At 40.2% G+C, this 24977-nt stretch overlaps 1 protein-coding gene across 2 annotated transcripts in view; it reads left to right on the top strand.

The window, feature by feature from the left end:
- The window catches only part of LOC134337491 (insulin receptor-like), a 226202-nt gene that overhangs the window by 191392 nt on the left and 9833 nt on the right, over window positions 1-24977 (top strand). The window contains exons 11-21 of one of the 2 annotated variants that reach the window (XM_063032553.1): window positions 3263-3298; window positions 7437-7711; window positions 8523-8662; window positions 9973-10138; window positions 14350-14446; window positions 15478-15545; window positions 16802-17031; window positions 17479-17589; window positions 19019-19178; window positions 21100-21229; window positions 23177-23311. In XM_063032553.1, the coding sequence (XP_062888623.1) occupies window positions 3263-3298; window positions 7437-7711; window positions 8523-8662; window positions 9973-10138; window positions 14350-14446; window positions 15478-15545; window positions 16802-17031; window positions 17479-17589; window positions 19019-19178; window positions 21100-21229; window positions 23177-23311 (1548 nt within the window). The remainder of the gene's footprint in view (window positions 1-3262; window positions 3299-7436; window positions 7712-8522; window positions 8663-9972; window positions 10139-14349; window positions 14447-15477; window positions 15546-16801; window positions 17032-17478; window positions 17590-19018; window positions 19179-21099; window positions 21230-23176; window positions 23312-24977) is intronic. The other variant, XM_063032554.1, reaches the window with a different exon arrangement.

Genomic DNA, 24977 nt, shown 5'->3' with positions numbered 1-24977 from the left:
GCTAACAGGAAGGAGCTTAAAAAGGAAATTAGGAGAGCCAGAAGGGGCCATGAGAAGGCCTTGGCAGGCAGGATTAAGGAAAACCCCAAGGCATTCTACAAGTATGTGAAGAGCAAGAATAGGACCTATCAAGTGTGACAATGGGAAAGTGTGTATGGAACCAGAGGAAACAGCAGAGGAACTTAATGAATACCTTACCTCAGTATTCACTATGGAAAAGGGTCTTGGTGATTGTAGTGATGACTTGCAGCAGACTGAAAAGCTTGAACATGTAGATATTAAGAAAGAGGATGTGCTGGAGCTTTTGAAAAGCATCAAGTTGGATAAGTCACAGGGACCGGATGAGATGTACCCCAGGCTACTGTGGGAGGCAAGTGAGGAGATTGCTGAACCTCTGGCAATGATCTTTGGATCATCAGTGCGGATGGGAGAGGTTCCAGAGGATTGGAGGGTTGCGGATATTGTTCCTTTATTCAAGAAAGGGAGTAGAGATAGCCCAGGAAATTATAGACCAGTGAGTCTTACTTCAGTGGTTGGTAAGTTGATGGAGAAGATCCTGAGAGGCAAGATTTATGAACATTTGGAGAGGTATAATATAATTAGGAATAGTCAGCATGGCTTTGTCAAGGGCAGGTCATGCCTTACGAGCCTGATTGAATTTTTTGAGGATGTGACTATACACATTGATGAAGGAAGAGCAGTAGGTGTAGTGTATATGGATTTCAGTAAGGCATTTGATAAGGTACCCCATGCAAGGCTTATTGAGAAAGTAAGAAGGCATGGGATCCAAGGGAACTTTGCTTTGTGGATCCGGAACTGGTTTGCCCACAGAAGGCGGAGTGGTTGTGGACGGGTCATATTCTTCATGGAGGCTGGTGACCAGTGGTGTGCCTCAAGGGATCTGTTCTGGGACCCCTACTCTTCATGGTTTTTATAAATGACCTGGATGAGGAAGTGGAGGGATGGGTTAGTAAGTTTGCTGATTACACAAAGGTTGGGGGTGCTGTGGATAGTGTGGAGGGCTGTCAGAGGTTACAGCGGGACATTGATAGGATGCAAAACTGGGCTGAGAAGTGGCAGATGGAGTTCAACCCAGTTAAGTATGAAGTGGTTCATTTTGGTAGGTCAGATATGATGGCACAATATAGTATTAATGGTAAGATTCTTGGCATTGTGGAGGATCCGAGGGATCTTGGGGTCCGAGTCCATAGGACGCTCAAAGCAGCTGCGCAGGTTGACTCTGTGGTTAAGAAGGAATACAGTGTATTGGCCTTCATCAATTGTGGAATTGAATTTAGGAGCCAAGAGTTAATGTTGCAGCTATATAGGACCCTGGTTAGACCCCACTTGGAGAACTGTGCTTAGTTCTGGTCGCCTCACTACAGGAAGGGTGTGCAAGTCATAGAAAGGGTGCAGAGGAGATTTACAAGGATGTTGCCTGGATTGGGGAGCATGCCTTATGAGAATAGGTTGAGTGAACTCAGCCTTTTCTCCTTGGAGCGACGGAGGATGAGAGGTGACCTAATAGAGGTGTATAAGATGATGAGAGGCGTTTATTGTGTAGATAGTCAGAGACGCTTTTTCCCAGGGCTGAAATGGTTGCCACAAGAGGGCACAGGTTTAAGGTGCTGGGGAGTAGGTACAGAGGAGATGTTGGGTAAGTTTTTTACGCAGAGAGTGGTGAGTGCGTGGAATGGCTGCCGGCAACGGTGGTGGAGGTGGATACAACAGGGTCTTTTAAGAGCCTTTTGGATAGTACTTGGAGCTTAGAAAAATAGAGGGCTATGGGTAAACCTAGTAATTTCTAAGATAGGGACATGTTTGGCACAACTTTGTAGGCCGAAGGGCCTGTATTGTGCTGTAGGTTTTCTGTGTTTCTATGAAATGACATCATTGGTTAAAAAAACACATCCAAATTAAAGCAATCACATTATGTGGTTACTCTTTCACTCTTCCAAAGTAAATTCACTCAGCAGCCAATTGATAAAATTGAATATTTCCTGCATATAAAGATGGTGCAGGACTATTTGTTTAACAGCTTACTTGGATAAATGATGCAGGGAACAGATTTAATTGTAGAAGCAGTGATGATGGTGTTTAAACTTGTCCCGTGTCTGCTAATGTTGACTTCTCTAAATTAGTTGAAACTATCTGTAATTTTATAACATGGCAGGTTATTCAGATTTAGATTTAGATTCAGATTTATTTATCATATGTGCATTGAACCATACAGTGAAATTCCTTGTTTATGTTAACAACCAATACACCAAAGGATGTGCTGGGAGCAGCCCTGTAGGTGTCGCCACACATTCCAGTTTCAACACAGCATGCTCACAATGCTCGGCAAAACAACACACAACACAACAAAATGGAGCACAACAAACGATAAAACCATAACAACAAACCAAGTCCCTTTCCTCTCCCCACCCTCCTGCATGCGTGTGCATGTATATATACACACACACACACACACACACACACACACACACACACACACACACACACACACACACACATACCACCGACCCTGAACCTCCAGGTTTAGCCATCCATTGAGGAACTTTAATTGCAGGCATTTCCCAGATTACAAGCACCTGACATGGCTACATTGTGTATAGAAATGAGTAAGCTCCCTTTGTATTAAATTCAGAAGTCCAATGTATGTACGTTTGGTCATTCTTACATACGGCGGAACCAATCTCTTCTTGCCATTTTTGGTCATTGTTTTTTCTTACTAGTCTTATCTGCTTTTGCTGCCATTCATTACAATACTGTCAACATATGGTTACCATTTTGAATTATTTCTGTACATTTATCCTACTTGTGGGCAAAATTACTTATGGACATGTATGAAACAAAACCATTCTGTTGCACAAAGATGGCTAAGAAGTTAAAGTTGCTTTTCCTTGCTGCCTGAACTCTAGTTCTTGGCAAATGTATTTTTCTTATATTATAGTTCAGACCAGCTTGATTTGGTAGGGTGCAGAATGTGACTACAGGGCCAGGGTACTGAAATTTCATATTTTTAGAAATCCGAAAGGCCATGTAAATATAAGTTTCTGAGAAAGCACAAAAAAACTACGATTCTAGTTGAGCAGCATGTTTGCCCAAGTTTTTTAGTCCAATTTCTCTTGTACTTGATTGCAAAAATAATAATAATAAAAATATAATGCAATAAAAAGTCTTTAATCACCCAGGAATCAAACCCCCAGCCCACATTTTCAAAACAAAGCTCGTTTAAAGTGATGTTTTACTTTTGCAGACCTACACCTCAAGAGAGTGATACTAAGGACAGTAGGTAAGGGAGTGCCTGAGCTATGTGCTTCTGAAATCATGCTGGGTGATGTGCAGGTGGCCGTGTTTTTAATTGTTAATAATTTATAAAAGGAAATCAAAAGAAATAAGCCTAATTATATAACTGCTCTGGAAAGCCCTCTGTTTGAAAAATGATTAATTATGCTTTTGCTTTTTATTCTGTGAATAATCATGTGTTCTGCACAAGTATAACCAGTGAATGTTTTTTTGCCACTGATATTTACAGAGCTAACTGTCCTTTTAAACAATGAAAACTCCAGGCTGGAATTATTTGTACATTGGAGTTCCCAATATGCACAATGTTCTCAAGCCACAAATGCGTCCCTCAGCTTCTTAAACGATGTGTTGGTATTTGAGGTGTAGACCTAATAATCAATGCGTGGTCAGTAACCAAAATACTCATCCACTCTTTCTTTTTGCAGATGCTGATGATCTGCTACGAATTCCTAACATTTTTGTTAAACATAAGATGGGGCATATACAGTATTTCTCAAAAAAAATCCTCTCTGCTGCTTCCTTCTCAGGCGTCCACTAAAATGCACAACAAGTCTCTCCACCTCTCTCATAGTTGCTGGGATGTATACCTGTCAGTATACAATTTTTTCCATGTTACCACTGATTGTTTTTGAATGCAAGCAGGATATTGGTGTAGTAGGAAGTTGCCAGCAGATGTCAATCCCATCCAGTCATGACAATCTCTTTACAGTTGAACCCACTGGACTGTGACTGAAACTGGCCAATTTCTTCAAAATCCAGAACTGAAACTAAGTGTTTTTGAAATATCCCACCATAACCTATTTTGTTCCATATAATTTGTAAATTCTGTTGACATTTTTAAACCAGTGGAACAATGCAGTAAGTAGTGATCTCAAGTACAGATCTTTCTCCCTGGGTCCCATTTTTTAGACTGAGCCTCCAATAGTTCTACGTACATCTTTTTCTCATGCTATTTAAAAAAAGATAAAGTAACATAATTCGTAGATTACTATTGGGACATATGAAACTTAGCAATTAATCAAAGAGTTGCATGTATTGCTCAAAGAGTGGTGCAGTGCATTGAATCATCAGTACTGGAGAAGAGGGGAGCTGCGTCATTAATGTATCGGTTCCCCAAACATGATTGTAATGGATCAAGGTAGTGGGAGCTTCCAACAACAGTAATGCGACAACCATGGGTGATGATTTTCATAATTTGGCACGTCAAATTACCAAAGTTAGGAACAGTTCATGGAATACTTTTGAGACAGTTTGCTTGATAGGGGTGGACCCTATGAGAGACAGGCCATTTTAAATCTAATTAGATACACCAAGATTAATTAGTGATCTCGTAAAGAAGGATCTTTTGCAAAGGTGTGATCGTAACCTGCTGGAATTTTACATTCAGTTTGAATGTGACAAACCTATATCCAAAGCTTAGGATCTTAAACTTAAGTAAGGCATGAGGGGAAAGTTGGCTAAAGTGCATTGAGAAATTAGATTTGAAATGTCTGGACAGGAAAGCACATTTGGAGGCAGTTAACTCAGAAATCTGTGAAAACTGGTGTTATTTTTGATTGGGTTAATAGGAAATCTATGAAATAAACTATTTAAACTTGGTTGGGGAGGCCCTTTATTGAGTACTTGCCCTCCTCCATCTGGCAACAATGACCATTGGATGATTGATTTGTAAGGTTCAGTTTGTTAAAACAAACATGATTTGCTGCAGTATTATTTGGAGGAGATTAACAAGCTGTGATTTCTTATCTTGCGTGGCATCTGCTGTGCCCTGTTGTACCTCCCTCAATGTGAATTTTTGCATTATGAGTGGTTCTTTAGGACTCTAACCCCTTCATTAACTGAGGGAGATCTGTATAGAAGATTGGGCTAATAGATTTTGAAGGATTATTGTTGAGGCCAACTGTCAGATTAGCATGATTTTATTTGAATGGTAGAACAGAATGAGCTTATTCCTGTTCTTTTTTATAACTTGATTGATCATGATCTTGGGTTGCTGGTTAAGGACAGTTTGTCTATGTTGAATTGAAGCAGTTGCTCTCAGTCCCCAAAACAGTTCAAAGTTGGTGATGAGAAATTATGTAACTTAATCAGTTCCCTTATCCATTGATGAAGGGAATTTTATGTGCTGATTACTCTTAGGTTCTATACCCTGGTGTATTGGAGGACTGAGTTAGATTTACATTCTTTTGATTGGCATTGATTTCAAGCATGGTTCAGTTAGCGTTTGGAAGTTTATAGCTTCGTTGTGCTTCTAACGAAGGCTCCTGATATGAAGCAAACAGACTGAAAATTGTTTTCTGGAATGATGACTTGTGATTGGACAATCAAAATTAATACCACTTCCCACCTCTCTAGTCCGCAATTATGGAGTTTATAAGCTAAGTAATACTGGTTAGCATTTGTGAGTAGGCTCTTTCATTGGTTTTTCATTTCCCTTCTCTCCCTGCACCCTCAAAACCACCAACCAACATCCATGCCCTTGATAAACCTGAACTCATTCAATTGCTGGTGATTAAATATGGCATCTCGAGCTATATGCTGCCCAGTTCCTCACTGAGCCGGGTGCTTATCCATTGAGACATTGGTGAAGTTCACAGCTGTCTCTTAAGGTTAATACTACATTGCCTAATGTGTATATACAACCGATAATCCTTGAGCAAGTAACATTTTCAAGTATTTCTTTGATTTTGAAATTTGAGTACAGACTGGGCATCCAGTTATTTTATGTTTTAAGAGCACGCTGCATCAGTGGAGTAACTTTGCAATGCATATTTGTGACCTGGTTTTATCTATACCCTATAGCACTTTAACGTGGGTACAAAAACTGCTCTGAACATTTTAAGTATCCAGGCTACTGTGTTCTTGGTACAGAGTGTTTGGATATGGATTATTCATTCAATTGGATTACTTGACCATTATCACTTTTGCCAGGTTAAGTTGTTGCAGGGTATAATGGCTTTAATGTGCCGCTTTTTTCCACTCATGCTCTTGCATCTTTGCTATTGTGTTTTCACTTGCTGGAAGTCCCCTCATTGACTCAGCACAGCTGCAGTAATGGCACTGCCTGGCATCCTGAAAGGGGCAAGTTAACAGCAATTAAAAATGAATAAAAGTGGCTGGTGATGTGGAATGAGTTTGTGCAAGTCGAGTTCACTGGTAACGTACTTTGACACCATCTTTGTTTTAAACGTCATGGATTAGGGCAGCGAATGAAAAACTGCAGCACAAGATCCTTGCATCCATGTTCTTTGTGAGGCCTGCAGGATAAACATGAAAACAGTTGGGAGGCTGCATTGCCTCCATCTCTCAGACATCAAGTCATTTGGGTTCAATTATTATCAATTATTATCAATGTACACTGTATACAGCCTTGAGATTCATCTCCTTACAGTCAGCCACAAAACAAACCCAAGAGAATCCATTTTTAAAAAAGACTGTCAAACACCCAATGTGCAGAAAACGATTGTGCAAACAATAAAAGTAAGCAAATAACGTTCAGAACTGAAGGTCACAAAAGTGAGTACACAGCCTCGAAGCCATGAGTGCTATTTCGTAAGTAGTCCCATGTCGATCAAACAGAGTAGGGACTATCCCCCAGTTGTTCTCTGCCCGTTCCCCAAAAAATGGATGGTGTCCTATATTTTTCCAGATGTGACAATATGCTGGATACCTGATGTGATTGTTATCCATAGTTGGAGACAGGGAGGGGAGGGAATAATAGTTCAGATCCCACCATGACAGTTTCAGAAGTTGAGTTCAGTTAAACCAAATGGGAAACAAAATAACTATTGTCAGTTAAAGTATCACAGTGCTCTAATAAGGACAGTGTTCTTCACAATTGTCCATTGAGGAGCAAAGCTATTCTTACGTGATCTAGTCAAGGTGTGACTTCAGTATATCAGTGGTGTGGTAAATTTTTAGTGGCCCTCTGAAGTGCCCTCGAAGCTCTTCCATTTTGACAAACTTAATGAAAATGAGGATAAATACAAACCTTTTCAGCAATGCCTGCATTCCAAGTATAACTTAATAATTTTTTCAGAAATATTCCAAGCACTCTCAGTTATGGCTTCATGGATTTTTAATCTACCAGCCATTTACTAATTGACTGTCATTCTTGATTTTAGACCTTCACGGAAACGCAGGGAACTGGGAGCCCTGTCAAATAGCAGCATTCTAGAATTGACTACACCTACTCCCATTGTTAATGCATCAGCAACAAGATCATTCGAGGAAGAGTATCCAGTGTTATCAGAGAAAGTGTGGATGAAGGAGTCTCTGGTGATCTCCAACTTGCATCATTTTTCAGGATACCGAATTGAAATTCATGCATGCAACCATGACGCAAAAAATGTAGGATGCAGTGTTGCAGCTTACGTTAGTGCACGGACTATGCCTGAAGGTAGGAAGGAAATAAATTATCCATTTTCTATACCTTCTGTACAGTTGATAGTAGATGACGCATAGAATTGTTTGACAGTCATTGGCACTCATGTTTATCAGTAAAATACTGATGGAGTTAAGGGACAGAGAAGTCAGTATCAAACCATCATAGAGATTGTAACTCCAGTAAGGCTGTTGACAACAAAGTTGACTGAGGAATGTTGAAAAAACAAATCAGTACCATTAATCTGAGAAGATTGAAGGTGTACAGACCTGGTGTACCCATCAGTCGTTGGATAGTAAATGGTTACAATAGTGGTATTTTTCAGTTGTCTTTTTCAAAGGTTAATATGAAGATTTTTGAACAGGTTTTCTAAAATGCTCATTTATTTCAATCTGCATTTGTTATGTTTTTATTAATAGTGAAAAAATGAATACATATAAATGGACAGCAGGACTCATTCTTTTTTCTTAAAAATGTCCATAATTCTTGTTACTAAATCATTAAGCAATGATAATCAAAATTTCCATGGCTTGCAAGAGAATTTTTTTAAAAGATTATCACCAATTTGGTGATACACCCTCAGAAAGGTTCACCAGCCCTGGTCTCGGTATTAAACAATTGTTGGCGTGAACATCCTGTGTGCACTCTCATGTGCACTTCAAGTGCTTTGAGATATCTGGTGCCAAAGAAACGCCAATTTTTTTTCTCTATTAAATTGTTTGTTAAGAAGATTGAAATTGCTTTTTGAGATTAACTTAATGAGGTTTTTATTACATAATAAAATGGTTGTCCGTTTGAAGTAAGATCTTTTTGGTTTGTCCAACAGCAAATGCTGATGACATTGTGGGTCCAATCACACACAAGGTTGTCGATAAAGTGGTTCATATTAAATGGGACGAGCCAAGGAATCCAAATGGTCTTATTGTGTTGTATGAAGTAAATTACAAGCGTCTTGTGGACTCTGAAGTGAGTATAACTCATTCTGAATTACTGTTGCCTAATTATGAGTATATTGTGTACACTTTCAGCTTCTTTGTGATGACATATCAATGGATGGCACCAACATTAGTGGTAACATGGACATTGATAAAGGTTGTCTACGGTTACGATAGGATCTAGATCAACTGGAAAAGTGGGCAAAGGAACGGCAGATAGAATTTAAGTTACACAAGTATGGTGATACATTTTGAGAAACTAAACCATGGCAAGACTTAACAGTAACAGATAGGGCCTCAGGGAGTGTTGTAGAATAGAGACCAAGGGTACAGGTACATAGTTCCCTAGAAGTCGCAACATAGGTAGAAAAGGTTTGAAGAAGGTGTAAGGCATTTGGTATAAGAACTTATGTCACGTTAACACTGTACGAGATATTGGTGAGACTGCGCCTGGAATAATGTGTGTAGTTCTGGTCACCATATTATAGACAGGGTGTGACTAAGCTAGCAAGGATGCAAAAACAGATACACAAAGAACTTTGCTGGGACTGGACAGCTTGAGTTATAAGAAGAGATTAGCTAGTCTGGGTCTATTTTCCCTGGATCGAAAGAGGCATAGGGATGACCTTGTGGACGTTTATAAAATGTAGATGGGCATAGGTAAAGTGGATGCTCATGGTCTGTCTCCCAGGGAAAGGAGTTCAAAACTAGAAGGCATATGTTTAAGATGTTTGAGGTGAGAAGGCAAAGATCTAAAAGGGATCTGAGGGATGCATTTTATGCAATATGGGTATATGGAAGGTGCTGCCAGAGGAAATCATAGAAGCAGGTACAGTTACAATTTTTAAAAGAGATTTAGATAGTTTCATGGCTAGGAAAGGTTTAGAGGCATATTGGCCAAATGTAGACAAATGGGACTAACTCAAGAAGGCACCTTGCTTGGCATGGATGGGGTAGGCCAAACTCTATGACTGTTACTGTATTACTCTATGACTGTAAAGTTTTCAGAAACGTTTTAGAATCTCAGCTCTGCCACACTGCCTGCTGGCAAGTCCAGCAACTGCATTGTCTCATTTTATTTCCATATACAGTTTCTATTCTAAATTCTAAATCTAAACTTTTAAGTATCAGTTTTCCAATATTCATGATAGTAAGAAAGTAAGCAATAAGTGAATACTTGTATGGTAGTCATTGAGACTTCTTACTGACCTAAACAGCTGGTAGTGTCTCTTTTGACTGCAAGAAAATATAGTTGGTTAGACAGAGTTACAATGAGTGTGTTAAAAACAATTGCTTTCCATTTCCTTGAGAACTGATGCTTAATTGTGATTGTTGGTGTAGGAAATGCAGCACTGTGTGTCTCGTAAAAGATACCTCGCTGAGCAAGGCTGCAGATTAAAAGTGCACCATCCTGGGAACTATACTGTGAAAATACGAGCTACATCACTGGCTGGAAATGGCTCTTGGACCGAGGCAATCTCTTTCTATATTCAAGATACAAACACAAGTGAGTTTTCTCAGGAAAGACGAGTGGGCCTGACTACAATACCAACTCAAACTCTACTTTTGAGTGTTGATGAATTGAGCACTGCCACTTCCTGACATCTCTTAAGGGTTCTCAATCCATCAGGCAGCAAATCCCAAGATCTTGGATGTTTACTATTCAGCTAGAATTGCCTTTCTTGCTTTATATAATTAATCATATGAATTATTATTAGGGAATAGAAAAATAGCAAAGATCTTAAATAATTACTTCACGCCTCAACAAAGGTACAAAAGGTACCTTTTGTAAGTAGAAGGTACACAATTGTCCCAGTAATAAAAGGTTCAGAGATAAAGTTAAATTGATAGAGGTAAGATCTAAGATAAATTGATGGAGCTCTGATCTGCATTGCTTCTATTTCTTGTATGTCTGTCTTCATCCCATACCCAAGCACTCCCCCCACCCCCAAACTTTCCATAGGCATCGCTCGTTCCATGACTCGCTTGTCTGCTTGTCCCTCCCCACAGATCCCGCTCCAGGCTCTTATCCCTGCAAATGTGCTAAGTGTTACACTTGCCCCTATATCATCTCCCTTGCCACCATTCAGATCCCCAATCAATCCTTCCAAGTGAGGCAGTCCTTCATATGTGAATCCATCGGTGTCATTTATTGCATCTGGTGCTGCCAGTGTGGCGTCCTTGATATCAGGGAGGCCTGATGCAGACTGGGGGATCAGTTTGTCAAGTACCTTCAATCTCTCTGTTGTATCGGCCTGGATCTCCTGGTGGGCAGCCATTTTAATTCCACTTTCCATTCCCATATCAACCCGTCTGTCCACAGCCTCCTCTACTGCTTAGACACAGGTAAGAGGAATTGCACCTCGTATTCTGCCTCCAACCTGACAACCTTCCCTTTATTCCATGTTCCATTGCCTTTTCTTATCAGACTGCATTTTCAGCACTTTGTTACTTCCACCTGTCACTCTCAGCTTCTTACATCATTCCCCCCTCCTCCTCGCCACCCCTTCTCCCCACCCTTTTCATATTGGCTGTCCACATCCTCTCCCATCACTCGATGAAGGATGTCAACTTTCCTTTTACCCGCCTGACCCACTAAGTTCCTCCAGCTCATTTATGTGTTGATCCAATAATAAAACTCAATTAAGGGACAATTAAGGAAGGGAGGCAATTGAAACAATCTCTAATACTTGAAAAAATACAGTTATTTCTTTAGATAGTCTGTCAGCATCAAGGATGGCTTCCATTACTTTTTGGTAGTTCTGGAGTGCTTAAGGAGGCCATTGTGGAAACTGTAGACTCTTTCGTGGGAGCAGATAACAATGAATGGGGTGGGCATTCTGTGAGATGGTCAACACCTTCTGTTGCTTATACAGAATCCATATTTACTCCTAATGCATGAACAATACATTACCGATGACACAAAATTGGTGAGTTCGCCAGTTGTAAGGAGGACACGGACACTGTGAACAATGTAGATTGATGAAGTCAATGTACAAAAAAGTTAGCAGGTGGAGTATAAAATGGAGAAAATGCGCGTTATCTACTTTGAAAGGAAAAGATACTAGGCAATCTAATTAATGCGCGTAAGGCAACAAGTCTTGTGAACCTGGAGTAGTTTCAGAGATGTTAGTTTAATCTTTCAAAATTGTTTAAATTACAGAGAAATCCCAGAGGATTGGAAATCCACATATGTAAAGCAGTTACTGAAAAAAGGAAGGAAATAGAAAGCTGCAAACTGTAGGCCAGAAAGCCTAACATTTGTCACTGGGGAAAGAATGGGAATCCATTACTTAGGAGCTAATGGGGAAAATCCAGAAATTCATGAAACAATAATGCTGAGACAATGCTTAGGTTACTGCATTAAGTGTTGGTGCCCCCATTTAAGAACTGGTATATTTGCAGAATCAGAATCAGGTTTATTATCACTGACATTTGTTGTGAAGTGTGTTGTTTTACAGTAGGATGTAGTACTAAAGAAAAATTCTATGTTATAATAAGAAATGTATATAAAAAATAATAATGTGAAAAGAGAGCAAAACGGTAAAGTAGTGTTCGTGGACCGTTCAGAAATCTGATGGTGGAGTGAAAAAGGCTGTTGCTAAAACGCTGAGTGTCTGTCTTCAGGCTCCTGCACCACCTTTACTGATGGTAGTAGTGAGAAGAGAAAATATTGTGGTGAGGGTTCTTCATGATGAATGCTACCTTCTTATGGCACCACCTTTTAAAGATGTTCCCGATGGTGGGGAGGCTAGTGCTCATGATGGAGCCAGCTGATTCTACAATCCTCTGCAGCTTTTATCAATTCTGTACATTCCTGGGATGAGGGGGCTGATATCTGAAAAAAGGTTAAGCAGGCTTGGCCTGTACACATTGGAGGATAAAAGCATAACAAGTAATTTTATTAAAACGCACTCTTTGCAGAATTGAAGGGGTGGAGTCTAGAGGATAATTCCCCTAGTAGAGGGTTGTGAATGTTTGAAATTTTCAACTTTAGAGGGCTGTGAAGGCAGATATTGACAGATATACAAATGAAAGGAAATCCTGTACTATGGGGAGAGGACGGGCTCATGGTATTGAGACCAAGATTGCATCAGTTGTGATTGGTGGAGGTCTGCTCCTTCTGTTATCTTGTATATAACAACTTTCATTTAACATAATGGCGTTAATGCAATGAAGTGAGCCGGTGCTGTAGAGAATGTTACGAAATAAACATTGACCAAGCCACACCAGGAAATTATACAGTTCTTAGCTAAAACATTGATCAAGACTTGAGTTTTAGAGAGTATGTGAAAGTACGTACATAGGCCAAAAGGGTTAGAAAGTGATATCCAATTGGGTCAGGGAGGGAAAATTCATACGTGAGTTTTTGCTATCAGTTAAGTCACTTGGAGAGAACTTGTCATTAAGGATACTTGGTACAGCCCTGTCAGTTGTCCTAAAGGAACAGGAGAAAGGAGCAATGAACACACATGAAAGTTGCTGGTGAACGCAGCAGACCAGGCAGCATCTCTAGGAAGAGGTACAGTCGACGTTTCAGGCCGAGACCCTTCGTCAGGACTGACTGAAGGAAGAGTTAGTAAGAGATAGTAAGAGTTTTGTTTTCCTTAATGCATGCATTTCCTTCTGGCTATTTTTTTTTAATCTGTCCAGATTTAGGTTTTAGAAACAGCATAAAATGTTGAACAATCTGATAAGGACTGATGAAAATGTTCTTTAATTTTTCATTTTCTTTTGAATTCAAAATTTTTTCAATCTCTGAGCTGACTTGACCAAAGGCTAGGAAATTCCCTCGTTAGATGTTCTGTGACACCAATTATACCTGCGAAAGTTCACTCTCAAACGGAAGAACTGATTTGGTAATTTAGTCGTATATGCCAAGTTCGGTAATGCTTCTGAAATTCTATTCCACTGATTTCAGTAGAACTAGATTTTGGAAGTTCAGTTAACATACAGCTGCTGCTACTTTGTATAGTACTTGCTCGTCACAGCATGTTTATTTGCTTGTACCATTTCCCATCAGATTTAGAAGTGGTTAGGGAAACTTGCTAAGAGGTGTACCTGGATACGCTGAAGTAATTAGTATTTTCTGATAGATTGGAATTTCCCTGGAAAAGGTTTTTTAAAAAAACTTGTTTAATTCATTGTTCCTTAGTGCATCTTAATTGATTGAAACTTTCCTCAGAATGGAAATATACTTAATAAAAAAAAATGTTTTTTAATTGGTCCTTAAGAAATCTGAACCAATAGTGATTTTTGACTCAAAAATGCTGGGAATACATGCCAGGTCAGCATCTATGGAAAGAAAAGCAAAGTTACTATTTTGGGTTGAAGACCCTCCACCCAATGTTGGTATTTGCAGTAGTTGCAGATTTGTGGCTTGTATTTACTGTAGTTATTGACTTGGATTGACAGTTTGAACCTTCTAACAGTTACATGTCAATAGTTCTGTAAGTTAATAATTCAGACTAATCACAATAATACTCCAGGTTAGTTTGGAACAGTGGTGATGTTTCACCAATGAGCTACTGGAATTGGCTCACCATCTCCGATATTCACTTTACTGAAGCCTGCCTCCTTGGTGAATGGAGGACATTTGTAAAACAATTGGATCCATTCGTTACTACTTCTCCTTCTTACCTGCACCATTGTATAATATGTTTCACCACATCAAGTTTTAGCTTGCTATCTAGTGAATATTTATTTCCTTGCAAACAGATCCTGGTAGTGATATTTACAAGATAATTGGGCCATCGATCCTCGCCATTCTGCTCATCATCGTAGTTCCAGTTGTCTTTTTGGTGGTAAAGAAGAGGTAAAGTTGCATCTTTGTGGTGTTATCTTCAAATTTATTATTTCTCATGCCCTCCTTATTCCTTCTGTCCATGGCACACAGCACTGTGCAGCAACATCTCCACCTAAATGATCAGGAACTTACAGCGCCCATCATATAATGGTATAGCAGCAGTGTTTGGAGGCCTCAGGGTACTGTTGCATTGTATATTTTGAACACGATGTTCTGGAGTTCAAAGATCGATAACAATAAAGAGGAATTTTCCAGCCTTAATCAAACTGGCAGGGCCATACAGGAAAAGTCTGTTTTTCTCCCCATGTTAGACTAACTATAACAAATCACTGTTTTCCAAAAATATATACATGAATAATTGTAAATTTAATTTTATATTTTGATATTGGCAGATTTAGATGATTGATTTTGCATAAAGTAAGATTAAAGTAGCTAAAATAGTGCCTGCTTTCTTTTGGACTCAGTACAGCATGTTATCTTTCTGAATCGCACTGGTTTACAAATTGCATCTTCGTGCAGGTTATTATGACCTAGAAGGATGAGTTTCATCATCAGAGTGCCATAGTGAGGTTTTGTTTTTGCTATTGCTGGCTCTAATTCCACTGCTATGATGTGCTATGTCCATTTTTTTTTAGCCACTTCCTACACTCGTAGACATCTTGCAATCTGCTTACTGCTTAGTGTAGAGAGTGAGGCATTATATAAAAGGCAATCCAGGAAGAAAGTGAGATCTATATAGAACGGAGGGGTATAATGTTATTTTTTTTATATAAGCATATGATCTTGCACTGTGAATACAAATCAATGGCAATAATTGCCCATTATTAATAAATCATTGCCCTGATAAAATATAAATCTCTTATTTACGTCTGAAGTGAGTGTAGATTTAGTGTGACTTGAAATACTGAAGTTATTTAACTGAATAGTAAAGGAAAAATAGATTGTTTAATAGGTCATGGAATATCAGTGTTGTTTAGTCATTGGAAACTTTTGTTTAATTAATCTGAGTGTTTTATTGCAATATTCTTTTTTGTTTTCAGGCGAACAGAATTGCCTACAGGGATGTTTTACACTTCTTCAAATCCAGAATACATTAGTGCCAATGATGGTGAGTGCCTGAAAATCTTTTTTTTCTGGCGTGTGTGCATCTGCGTGCGCCCGTGTTGGCGGGACGATGTCTTTTTCATGTCTTTACAAGGCGCGGAGCGAGAGAGAGAGACTGTGTGGTGCACCACTCCTCACACAGACATTTCGCAGTATTTTTCCCTTTTATTTTACAAGATCGAGTTGCGATCTCGACACTCAACTCGGCACGGGTGGAAAGCGTACTCGGGAGCGGACCCGACTGGGTTCGAACCCGGGAACCTCCGTTCCAGAGTCCGGCGCTGATGTCATTGTGCCACCAGCCGGCCCGAATGCCTGAATTCTAGAATTCTGTTTCTCTCTGCCTCTAAGATTATGAAAAATGGACTACCATGCCTCGTCTTACCTCCAGCTTCCATGTGCTACAATCTTCAACATTTGCTCCAACTCTTCCAAAATCATCATTTCTATTTCCCTCCATGGAGCTTGATTCTTATCCTCCTTGAGTTCTGCATCTGGTTTGCACCACTAATCAGTGAGAGTCATCCCCATTCCTTCTGTTGTTATCACTGAGAACACAGCTTGTGACTACCACATTTGACCTCCTTCAGGCTACTGGGTAAATTCAAATTACTGGTTCAAATATTGGATGTAAATTGTCAGTGAGGAAGAGTCGAAAGCCAAACAAGGCACATCTCCCATCTAGCTCATTGAGATCTGTTTCTGTATACCCTTGTTTTTGATGAACCAATATTTTGTCTAACTCCGTCCTTGATTCTATGTAATTTTCTATAGCTCTATATCCCTGAGAGATCTCTATGTGCTTCATCTGACACCAGTTAGCTATCTTTTTAATAGCTCCACCATTGCCAGATGGCCTTAAGTTCACTAGTTGCGAGTTCTGGAATTCCCTGTGTAAATGCTCCTCCATCCTTTGTCACCTCATTTTAAACATTTTAAAAATCCTGGTTTTTTTTAACTAGTTCGTTGGCTGATGTGGCTTGGTGGCAAGTTTTCTCTGATAATGCTTTCCCAAAGTATTATCATAAATGCTGTTTTGATTTGGCAAAGTAGTAGGTGAAGTAGCATTCATTGACTTAAATGTGAAGAGCTGATTTCCAAGTTAAAATTAGCTTCATCGTGGTTAATTTGCATTTTAGAGTTTATTATTTTTCAAGATGTAAAGAAAGTTAATACAAGAGCCCATATTTTTGTGGGCTTTTGTTTATTGTTCTTTTCAATTGCAATGTTACTAATTGCTTGTAACATTATTCCTTCTAGTCTACGTTCCAGATGAATGGGAGGTTGCACGCGATAAAATAGAGCTGCTAAGAGAGCTGGGGCAAGGTTCCTTTGGTATGGTCTACGAAGGGATTGCAAAGGATATTGTGAAGGGATACCCAGAAACTCGTGTGGCGGTGAAAACTGTTAATGAGTCAGCCAGTCTTCGAGAGCGCATCGAGTTCCTGAATGAGGCCTCAGTGATGAAGGCATTCACCTGTCACCATGTGGTATGATTCTTACAGTACTCCTTTTAATATATCCTTAATCTTCCACACACAAGAGAAGTCCCAATATGGAAATTCAGACAAATGAGTAATGTCTTCATGGCTGCTCACCAAGATGTAAAATAATAAGCTGATGATTAAAGGAATATCTCTTCATCTGCCTCACATTCACTCACTGGTCAGAGATAGATTGAAATGTTGTGGTAGGTATCAAATTCCAGACTGATTCCTAAGGAAGTGAAAGTAAGACCACCAATTATGCAGTCAGTTGTTGGGCAAAGGAAGCCAACCAACATCTTGAATAACTAGACAGGTGTACAACACATTTTCAATAAAAGCTTGAATCAGTGTGCAAGTGTTAATCAGAAGTGTCATCATGCAGGGTTTTGATAAAAGATGTAATACATTATTCTTGTTGAATCTGAGTTGAGCTGAGGTTTTTCTTTGTAGGTCCGTTTGCTTGGTGTTGTATCAAAAGGGCAGCCTACACTGGTTATCATGGAACTGATGGTCCATGGCGATCTGAAGAGTTACTTGCGCTCATTACGGCCAGATGCTGAGGTAATTTTTCAACCATATACGGGTTACTTAAAACAATCGAAACCAATGCCATCAAGCTGCTTGTGTTACATGCCCTGATGTTAGATTCGGGCAGTTCGTCCAGGATGGTGGGGTCTGCGTCAGAGTCCTGATTAAGCAGGGTGTTAAAATGCTCAGCCCACCTCAGCAGAATGGTATTCTGATCCTTCAGAAGTGTTAGACCATCTGCTGTTTTTAGGGGAGTAACGCATCGATTTATTGGACCGTAGATGGTTTTGACAGCATTGTAAAAATTATGCATGTCATTATTAAGCTGTCTCCAGCGAATTCTGGGAATTACCTGGCGTGAGCGGGTGCCTCACACTGAAATACTTGTAAAGACCAACTGCAGGAGTATTGAAGCCATGATCACCCAGCGTCAGCTGCAGTGGCTGGGGCACATGATAAGGATGCCCCAATGTTGGCTACCCCACAGAGTGTTATACGGCCAGCTAGATCATGGTCGACGCTCAGCTGGAGGGCCAAAGAAGCGCTATAAGGATCAGATGAAGAATGCTTTAAGGAAGTGCAAGATCAGACCTGAGGACCTGGAAGATGTTGCTGCTGACTGTACCACTTGGCAACAGCTGTGTAGGGATGGGGTTTGTATTCTGGAGATGGAAAGAACAACCAGAAGACAGCAGAAGAGAGCCAGGAGAAATGCAGCCATGGTTACCACCACTACCACATATACATGTCCCACCTGCAATAGAGCTTGTGGGTCCAGGATAGGACTGTATAGTCATCAAAGATCTCACCGCTAAAGGAGTGGACATTGTCATCGGATTTCGATGGACAACCGCAGAAGAAGATGTTAGATTATTAGCATTTAAATGTAATTTGGTGCTGATGGAGCTTTAGGCAAATGAAATTTTAAGAAGTTACGTGTAATCTGTAATTTTTTTTAATGTTACACCTTTGTATACTAACTGCAATGTAAAAGGAAGTGCTTTCTAAATTTATTGAATGAGATTACTTTGGGTTGGTGAAACACCGTGTATATGAGTAGAAAAAGACAAAAAGATAAACCCAACACATCAGATTTTTCAGAAAAATGTGTCTGAGGAACTAAGCAGGGGAGAGTTGTGACTGTGGAGTTATTGTGAGAGTGGGGACTGTGGAGCAAATGGTGAGATGGCACAAAGCAATAATGGACAGGAAACAGGAATAGGATGCAGATTGCAGCGTGCATTGGGGAGCTTTGGGAGAAAACAGGAGAGGGAAAACTGCTGTAATCCAGGAATGTCATGCGTGTGAATGAAATAATTTCCAGCGTATTAACTTGCTGGTATGACCCTTTTATTTATTATCCTCAATTAGCAGCCTGAGTTATTTGGAACCTTCGTGTTCTCTTGTATCCATAGAGAAACAGAATTAACTGTTAAACTCTGACCATTATCGGCCCTTTCAGATTAACCCAGGCCGCCAGCCACCCACCCTGAAGGAGATGATCCAGATGGCAGCTGAAATTTCAGATGGAATGGCTTACCTTAACGCAAAGAAGTTTGTCCACAGAGATCTGGCTGCTCGAAACTGCATGGTGGGAGAGGATTACACAGTTAAAATTGGAGGTAGGGTTTGGTGTGAAAAGGACCGCAATACAAGGCTAAAGAGGATTTAAGAAATAATAAATCAAGCTGATGTCTTTCTGAATAGAAATCAATCACCCTCAGTTGGTCTGGACATCTGGAGTTCCAGTCTGTGGTCTGTGGCTGACTCAGAACACCCCTTTGATTTAATTTTAATTTCAATTTGCGATTAGCAATAAATATGAGATTATACTATCTACACTACCTCATATTTTGTGATTGCAAAATAAAACAAACAACAGCTTATCCACTGATGTCTACTATAAGCCTATTGACTCTCACGGCTATCTGGACTATTCCTCTTCTCACCCTGTCTCTTGCAAAAACGCCATCCCCTTCTCGCAATTCCTCCATCTCCGCCGCATCTGCTCTCAGGATGAGGCTTTTCATTCTAGGACGAGGGAGATGTCTTCCTTTTTTAAAGAAAGGGGCTTCCCTTCCTCCACTATCAACTCTGCTCTTAAACGCATCTCCCCCATTTCACGTACATCTGCTCTCACTCCATCCTCCCGCCACCCCACTAGGAATAGGGTTCCCCTGGTCCTTACCTACCACCCCACCAGCCTCCGGGTCCAACATATTATTCTCCGTAACTTCCGCCACCTCCAACGGGATCCCACCACTAAGCACATCTTTCCCTCCCCCACCCTCTCTCTGCATTCTGCAGGGATCACTCCCTACGCAACTCCCTTGTCCATTCATCCCCCCCATCCCTCCCCACTGATCTCCCTCCTGGCACTTATCCGTGTAAGCGGAACAAGTGCTACACATGCCCTTACACTTTTTCCCTTACCACCATTCAGGGCCCCAAACAGTCCTTCCAGGTGAGGCAACACTTCACCTGTGAGTCGACTGGGGTGATATACTGCGTCCGGTGCTCCCGATGTGGCCTTTTATATATTGGCGAGACCTGACGCAGACTGGGAGACCGCTTTGCTGAACATCTACGCTCTGTCTGCCAGAGAAAGCAGGATCTCCCAGTGGCCACACATTTTAATTCCACATCCCATTCCCATTCTGACATGTCTATCCACGTCCTCCTCTACTGTAAAGATGAAGCCACACTCAGGTTGGAGGAACAACACCTTATATATTCCGTCTGGGTAGCCTCCAAACTGATGGCATGAACATCGACTTCTCTAACTTCTGCTAATGCCCCACCTCCCCCTCGTACCCCATCTGTTACTTATTTTTATACACACATTCTTTCTCTCACTCTCCTTTTTCTCCCTCTGTCCCTCTGAATATACCCCTTGCCCATCCTCTGGCCCCCCCCCCCCGGTCTTTCTCCCTGGACCTCCTGTCCCATGATCCTCTCATATCCCCTTTGCCAATCACCTGTCCAGTTCTTGGCTCCATCCCTCCCCCTCCTGTCTTCTCCTATCATTTTGGATCTTCCCCTCCCCGTCCAACTTTCAAATCCCTTACTCACTCTTCCTTCAGTTAGTCCTGACGAAGGGTCTCAGCCTGAAACGTCGAGTGCACCTCTTCCTAGAGATGCTGCCTGGCCTGCTGCGTTCACCAGTAACTTTTGTGTGCGTTGCTTAAAATGTGTGAATTGGTGGATATAGGGTTGTGGAGCAGAGAGATTTCATTCCATTATACCGTGATCTAGATGACATCATTTGGTTTCTAACTAGACAGATGAGCTAAGTATCCCTTTATTTCTCTGTAACTTATAGAGCTTTTAATTACATGCATTTCTGTATTTATATATGCAGAAAATTGGTGTAAGAGGCAAAAAATCTGTTTGTGTCCATTGATATATTTCAGTCAGGCTGTTTCACTCATGACTAATGCCATTATATTGAGGTATGGTATCATTTGATTTATTGCTGTACTTGCTATGTATATGCTGTGTGTAATTGCTAGCTGACGTGTAATTGATTTTATTTCAATAAAGATTTTGGAATGACCAGAGACATTTATGAGACAGACTACTATCGTAAAGGTGGAAAAGGGTTGCTGCCTGTGCGATGGATGGCTCCAGAATCCCTGAAAGATGGAGTATTTACTACATACTCCGATGTTTGGTGAGTCAGTCTTAAAGTAATTTTGCCAGGATGATCATGTTTGGCAGAGAATGAAATTCCAATGGAACTCTTGGGAGGTAGTGCATAAAAAATAACATTTATTCTGTATCATTATGTGAAATGGAGCAACTAGTCTTTGCAGACTTTACTGTAACTTTTTCATTCTATTTTGATTGTCAATGTTATTTATTCAGGGACTGTGGGTACTGTTCACAAACATAGTATTTATTGCCAGTTCCTTTTTGTGACTGACCAATTCTAGAGTCATATTTGAGATCAGAATGAATGGCAGATGCTCTTGCTTGAAGGACTTGGTGAACCAGATGTCTTTTTACAACAATTCAGTACATAACAAGATAATAGGAATAGAAGTTGGCAATATGGTCTTTTGAACCTACTCCCCCATTCAATAAAATCATGACTGATCAAACTTATCCCTCACTTTTTCTGTTTTTCATAATCATAGAATCTTCTACAACCCAGAAATCTGTTTAAGGCTTCAGTATGTTCAAATATGCAACCTCCACAGCTCTCCAGACCGGTGAATTTTAAAGATTTTACAGTCCTCAGAGGGATGAAATATCTTGCCATCTCAACCTTTAATGAATGATTTCTTATTCCGAAAATATTCCCCCTTGTTCTAGATTTATCCCCCCTTGTTCTAGATTTATCCCATGAAGGAAGAACCACAACCAAGATATACTCATTCAAGTCACCTTGGATGTTATATGTTTAAGGTCACTCCTCATTCTAAAGTCCAGTGAGTGTAAGACTTGTTTTAAAACCTACAAATGCAGGAAATCTGAAATATCTACAAAAAACAACAGAAAATGCTAGATATACTCAAACAGGTGAGACCGCATCTGTGGATGGTAAACAGAGCTAAAATTTCAGGTCGAAGAAATTAGCTTTGTTTTTCTTCCTACAGATATGGCCTGACCAGGTAAGTATTTACAGAATTTTCTGTTTTTATGGTCTTTTCGTACTCCAGAGGTCCTAGAGCTTAAAACAATGGACAAAAGAATTGAAAGGAAATAAGAAATTTCTTCATTCACTTGTTGAACACCGCCTTACAGTATAGTGCAATCAGATTTCATAGTAGCTTTCAAATTTGTAGTGTTATGAAAGAAGCCGGTGAGGTTTTGGTACACTCATGCATGAAGACATTGCAGACATCCCACCCTGCAAAAACTCATTTATAGGGAGGTAGCACCACGATTTCAGGGAGGTAGCACCCCCATCCCCTGCAACCCCATATCCCCCCCCCCAGTCGACCTCCAAGGGTGTATGTAATACTTTGTTTAGTGATTTTGTCTAATCTGTAAACCAAGTTGGGTATATGCGGAAAATATGACATTAAAATATGTACTTATATTATCATGGAGTCTTTTTTTATTCTATTACAACCTTAAGCAAGTCTACAGGAAGTTTGGCCTCATCACGTAGGACATCAATAGAGTAGCTCCTTAGCAGCTAGCCAGCTAGTTTAAATAACGTTAGCTATGCTAATGAATGAATCACACCTGTTAAACTCACCTCAACATGTCTTTTACATTTTAACCCACCATGGGCAATAGAAAAGTCACTGTTGCAAACAGTGCAGCGAGCAACACTGTCATTATTTTTGAGGTCGACTGTAAAGCCCGCCCACAGAGAAAACTGATAGGACTAATTAACACAAAGAGAGACCAATCAGGGTGCTCGCTCTCACTCTCCCTCTCAAAAAAAAATCGATTTCCTGGATATTGTATATAATTTCTGGGCGTCAGGGAGCCGCTATCAATACACGGGAGACTCCCGGAACTTCTGGGAGAGGTGGGACGTCTGGCACTGAATGTCATCCTTCAATGCTTTTAAGATTTTTTAAATGTTCATATAGATTGGAAGTTCTTGTTTAATGTGCACTTTGCTCAGTTTTAAACTATGTGTTTTTGTGTTCATTGTTAGGTCATTTGGAGTTGTGCTTTGGGAGATCAGCACTCTAGCAGAACAACCATACCAGGGATATTCAAACGAACAAGTTCTTAAATATGTGATGGATGGAGCCTATTTGGATCGGCCAGAAAACTGTGCTGATCGACTGTGAGTCTGATTTCAGTTTATATTTATTGTTATCTTTCTCCTCGTCTCATCAACAGGTAGTTACTTTGGGTTTAGTCCATCAGCAAAGACAGTTATAGTACCTTGACCATTAACCTGTCATCTGAATGAGCCAACCCTGGGGTTTATCTGATTACAATATCTTGATGATTATTCTCTTACTAAGGTTGCAATCTTCAGCAAATTAATTTAATGTAATTTCCTTCTTCCTGTCCCAGTCTTTCTCCATCTAGGTTACCCTGAACATTTTTTTCCTTGTCACTCATAATTTTTCTTTGCTTCCATTCTTCTCTTAAGCCTTCCTCACATAGTTTTCTTTCAGCAGGGGAGGGGGGAATTAGTAACTTGATAGTCACGATTTTTCAAAGTCTTAATGCTTCTGATACTAAAAAATTTTCTTAAGCATTGCTCTGGAGTGCCTCTCTAGTTTTTGTGTACATGTCTGAGAATGGTACAGGAAATGGCTAAAAGTGAAGTTCATTTTATGCCGGGAATTGTAGTTACTTTCTGATTGCAGTGTAGAAACTGTTAATATGGACACATGGATTTTCTCCTGTGCTGTTGGAATTGTGGTATTGTTAAGGCATGTGGAAGGCCATCCAGTCCATCAAGTTATTAGACCATAAGACATTGGAGCAGAATCAGGCCATTTGGCCCATCAAGTCTGTTCCATCATTTAATCATGGCTGACCCATTTCCCTCTTAACCCTATTCTCCTGGCTTCTCCCCACAACCTTTCTTGCCCTGACTTATCAGGAACCTATTACCCTCTGCCTTAAGTACACCCAGTGATCTGGCCTCCACAGCCGCCTGTGGCAACAAATTCCACAGATTCACCATCCTCTGGCTAAAGCAATTCCTCTATGATTATTCACTTACTAAGGTTGCAATCTTCAGCAAATTCATTTAATGGGCATCCCTTTATCCTGAGGTGTGCTCTTTGGTCCTGGACTTCTCCCATTATAGGAAACATCCTTTCGACATTCCATAGGTTTCAGTGAGATCTTCGTGAACCTTTTTTGAACCCTCTCAAATGTCAGCACATCCTTTCTTTGATAAGAGGCCCAAAACTACTCTCAATACTCTATGTGAGCCCTCACCAGTGCCTTATAAAGCCTCAGCATTACATCCTTTATATTCTAGTCTTCTTGAAATGAATGCTAACATTGCATTTGCCTTCATCACCACTGACTCAAGTTAACTTTGGGAATCTACACAAGAACTCACAAGTGTCTTTGCACCTTGAATTTTTGAATGTTCTGCCCTTTTAGAAAATAGTCTATACTTTTATTCCTTCTTCCAAGGGCATTACAATACACTTTCTGACACCGTATTTCATCTGCCACTTCCTTGCCCATTCTTCTAATCTGTCTAAGTCCTTCGGTAGCCTCCCTACTACCTGCCCCTCCATGTATCTTCGTAAGATCCATAAACTTAGCATAAAGCCATCAATTCCATCATTCAAATCATTGACATACAACGTAAAAGGATGAGTTCCCAATACCAACAGAAAAGGCTCCCTTTATTTCCTCTCTTTGCCTCCTGCTATTCAGCCAATACTCTATCCATGCTAGAATCTTCCCTGTAATACCATGGATTCTTGTCTTGCTTACCTTGTCAAAGGCCTTTTAAAAATCCAAGTATACTT

This window comes from Mobula hypostoma, chromosome 24 (assembly GCF_963921235.1).
Source record: "Mobula hypostoma chromosome 24, sMobHyp1.1, whole genome shotgun sequence".
Lineage (NCBI taxonomy): Eukaryota > Metazoa > Chordata > Chondrichthyes > Myliobatiformes > Myliobatidae > Mobula > Mobula hypostoma.
Note: the sequence above shows the minus strand (reverse complement) of the source record. Positions and strands in the feature narration are given on the sequence as shown.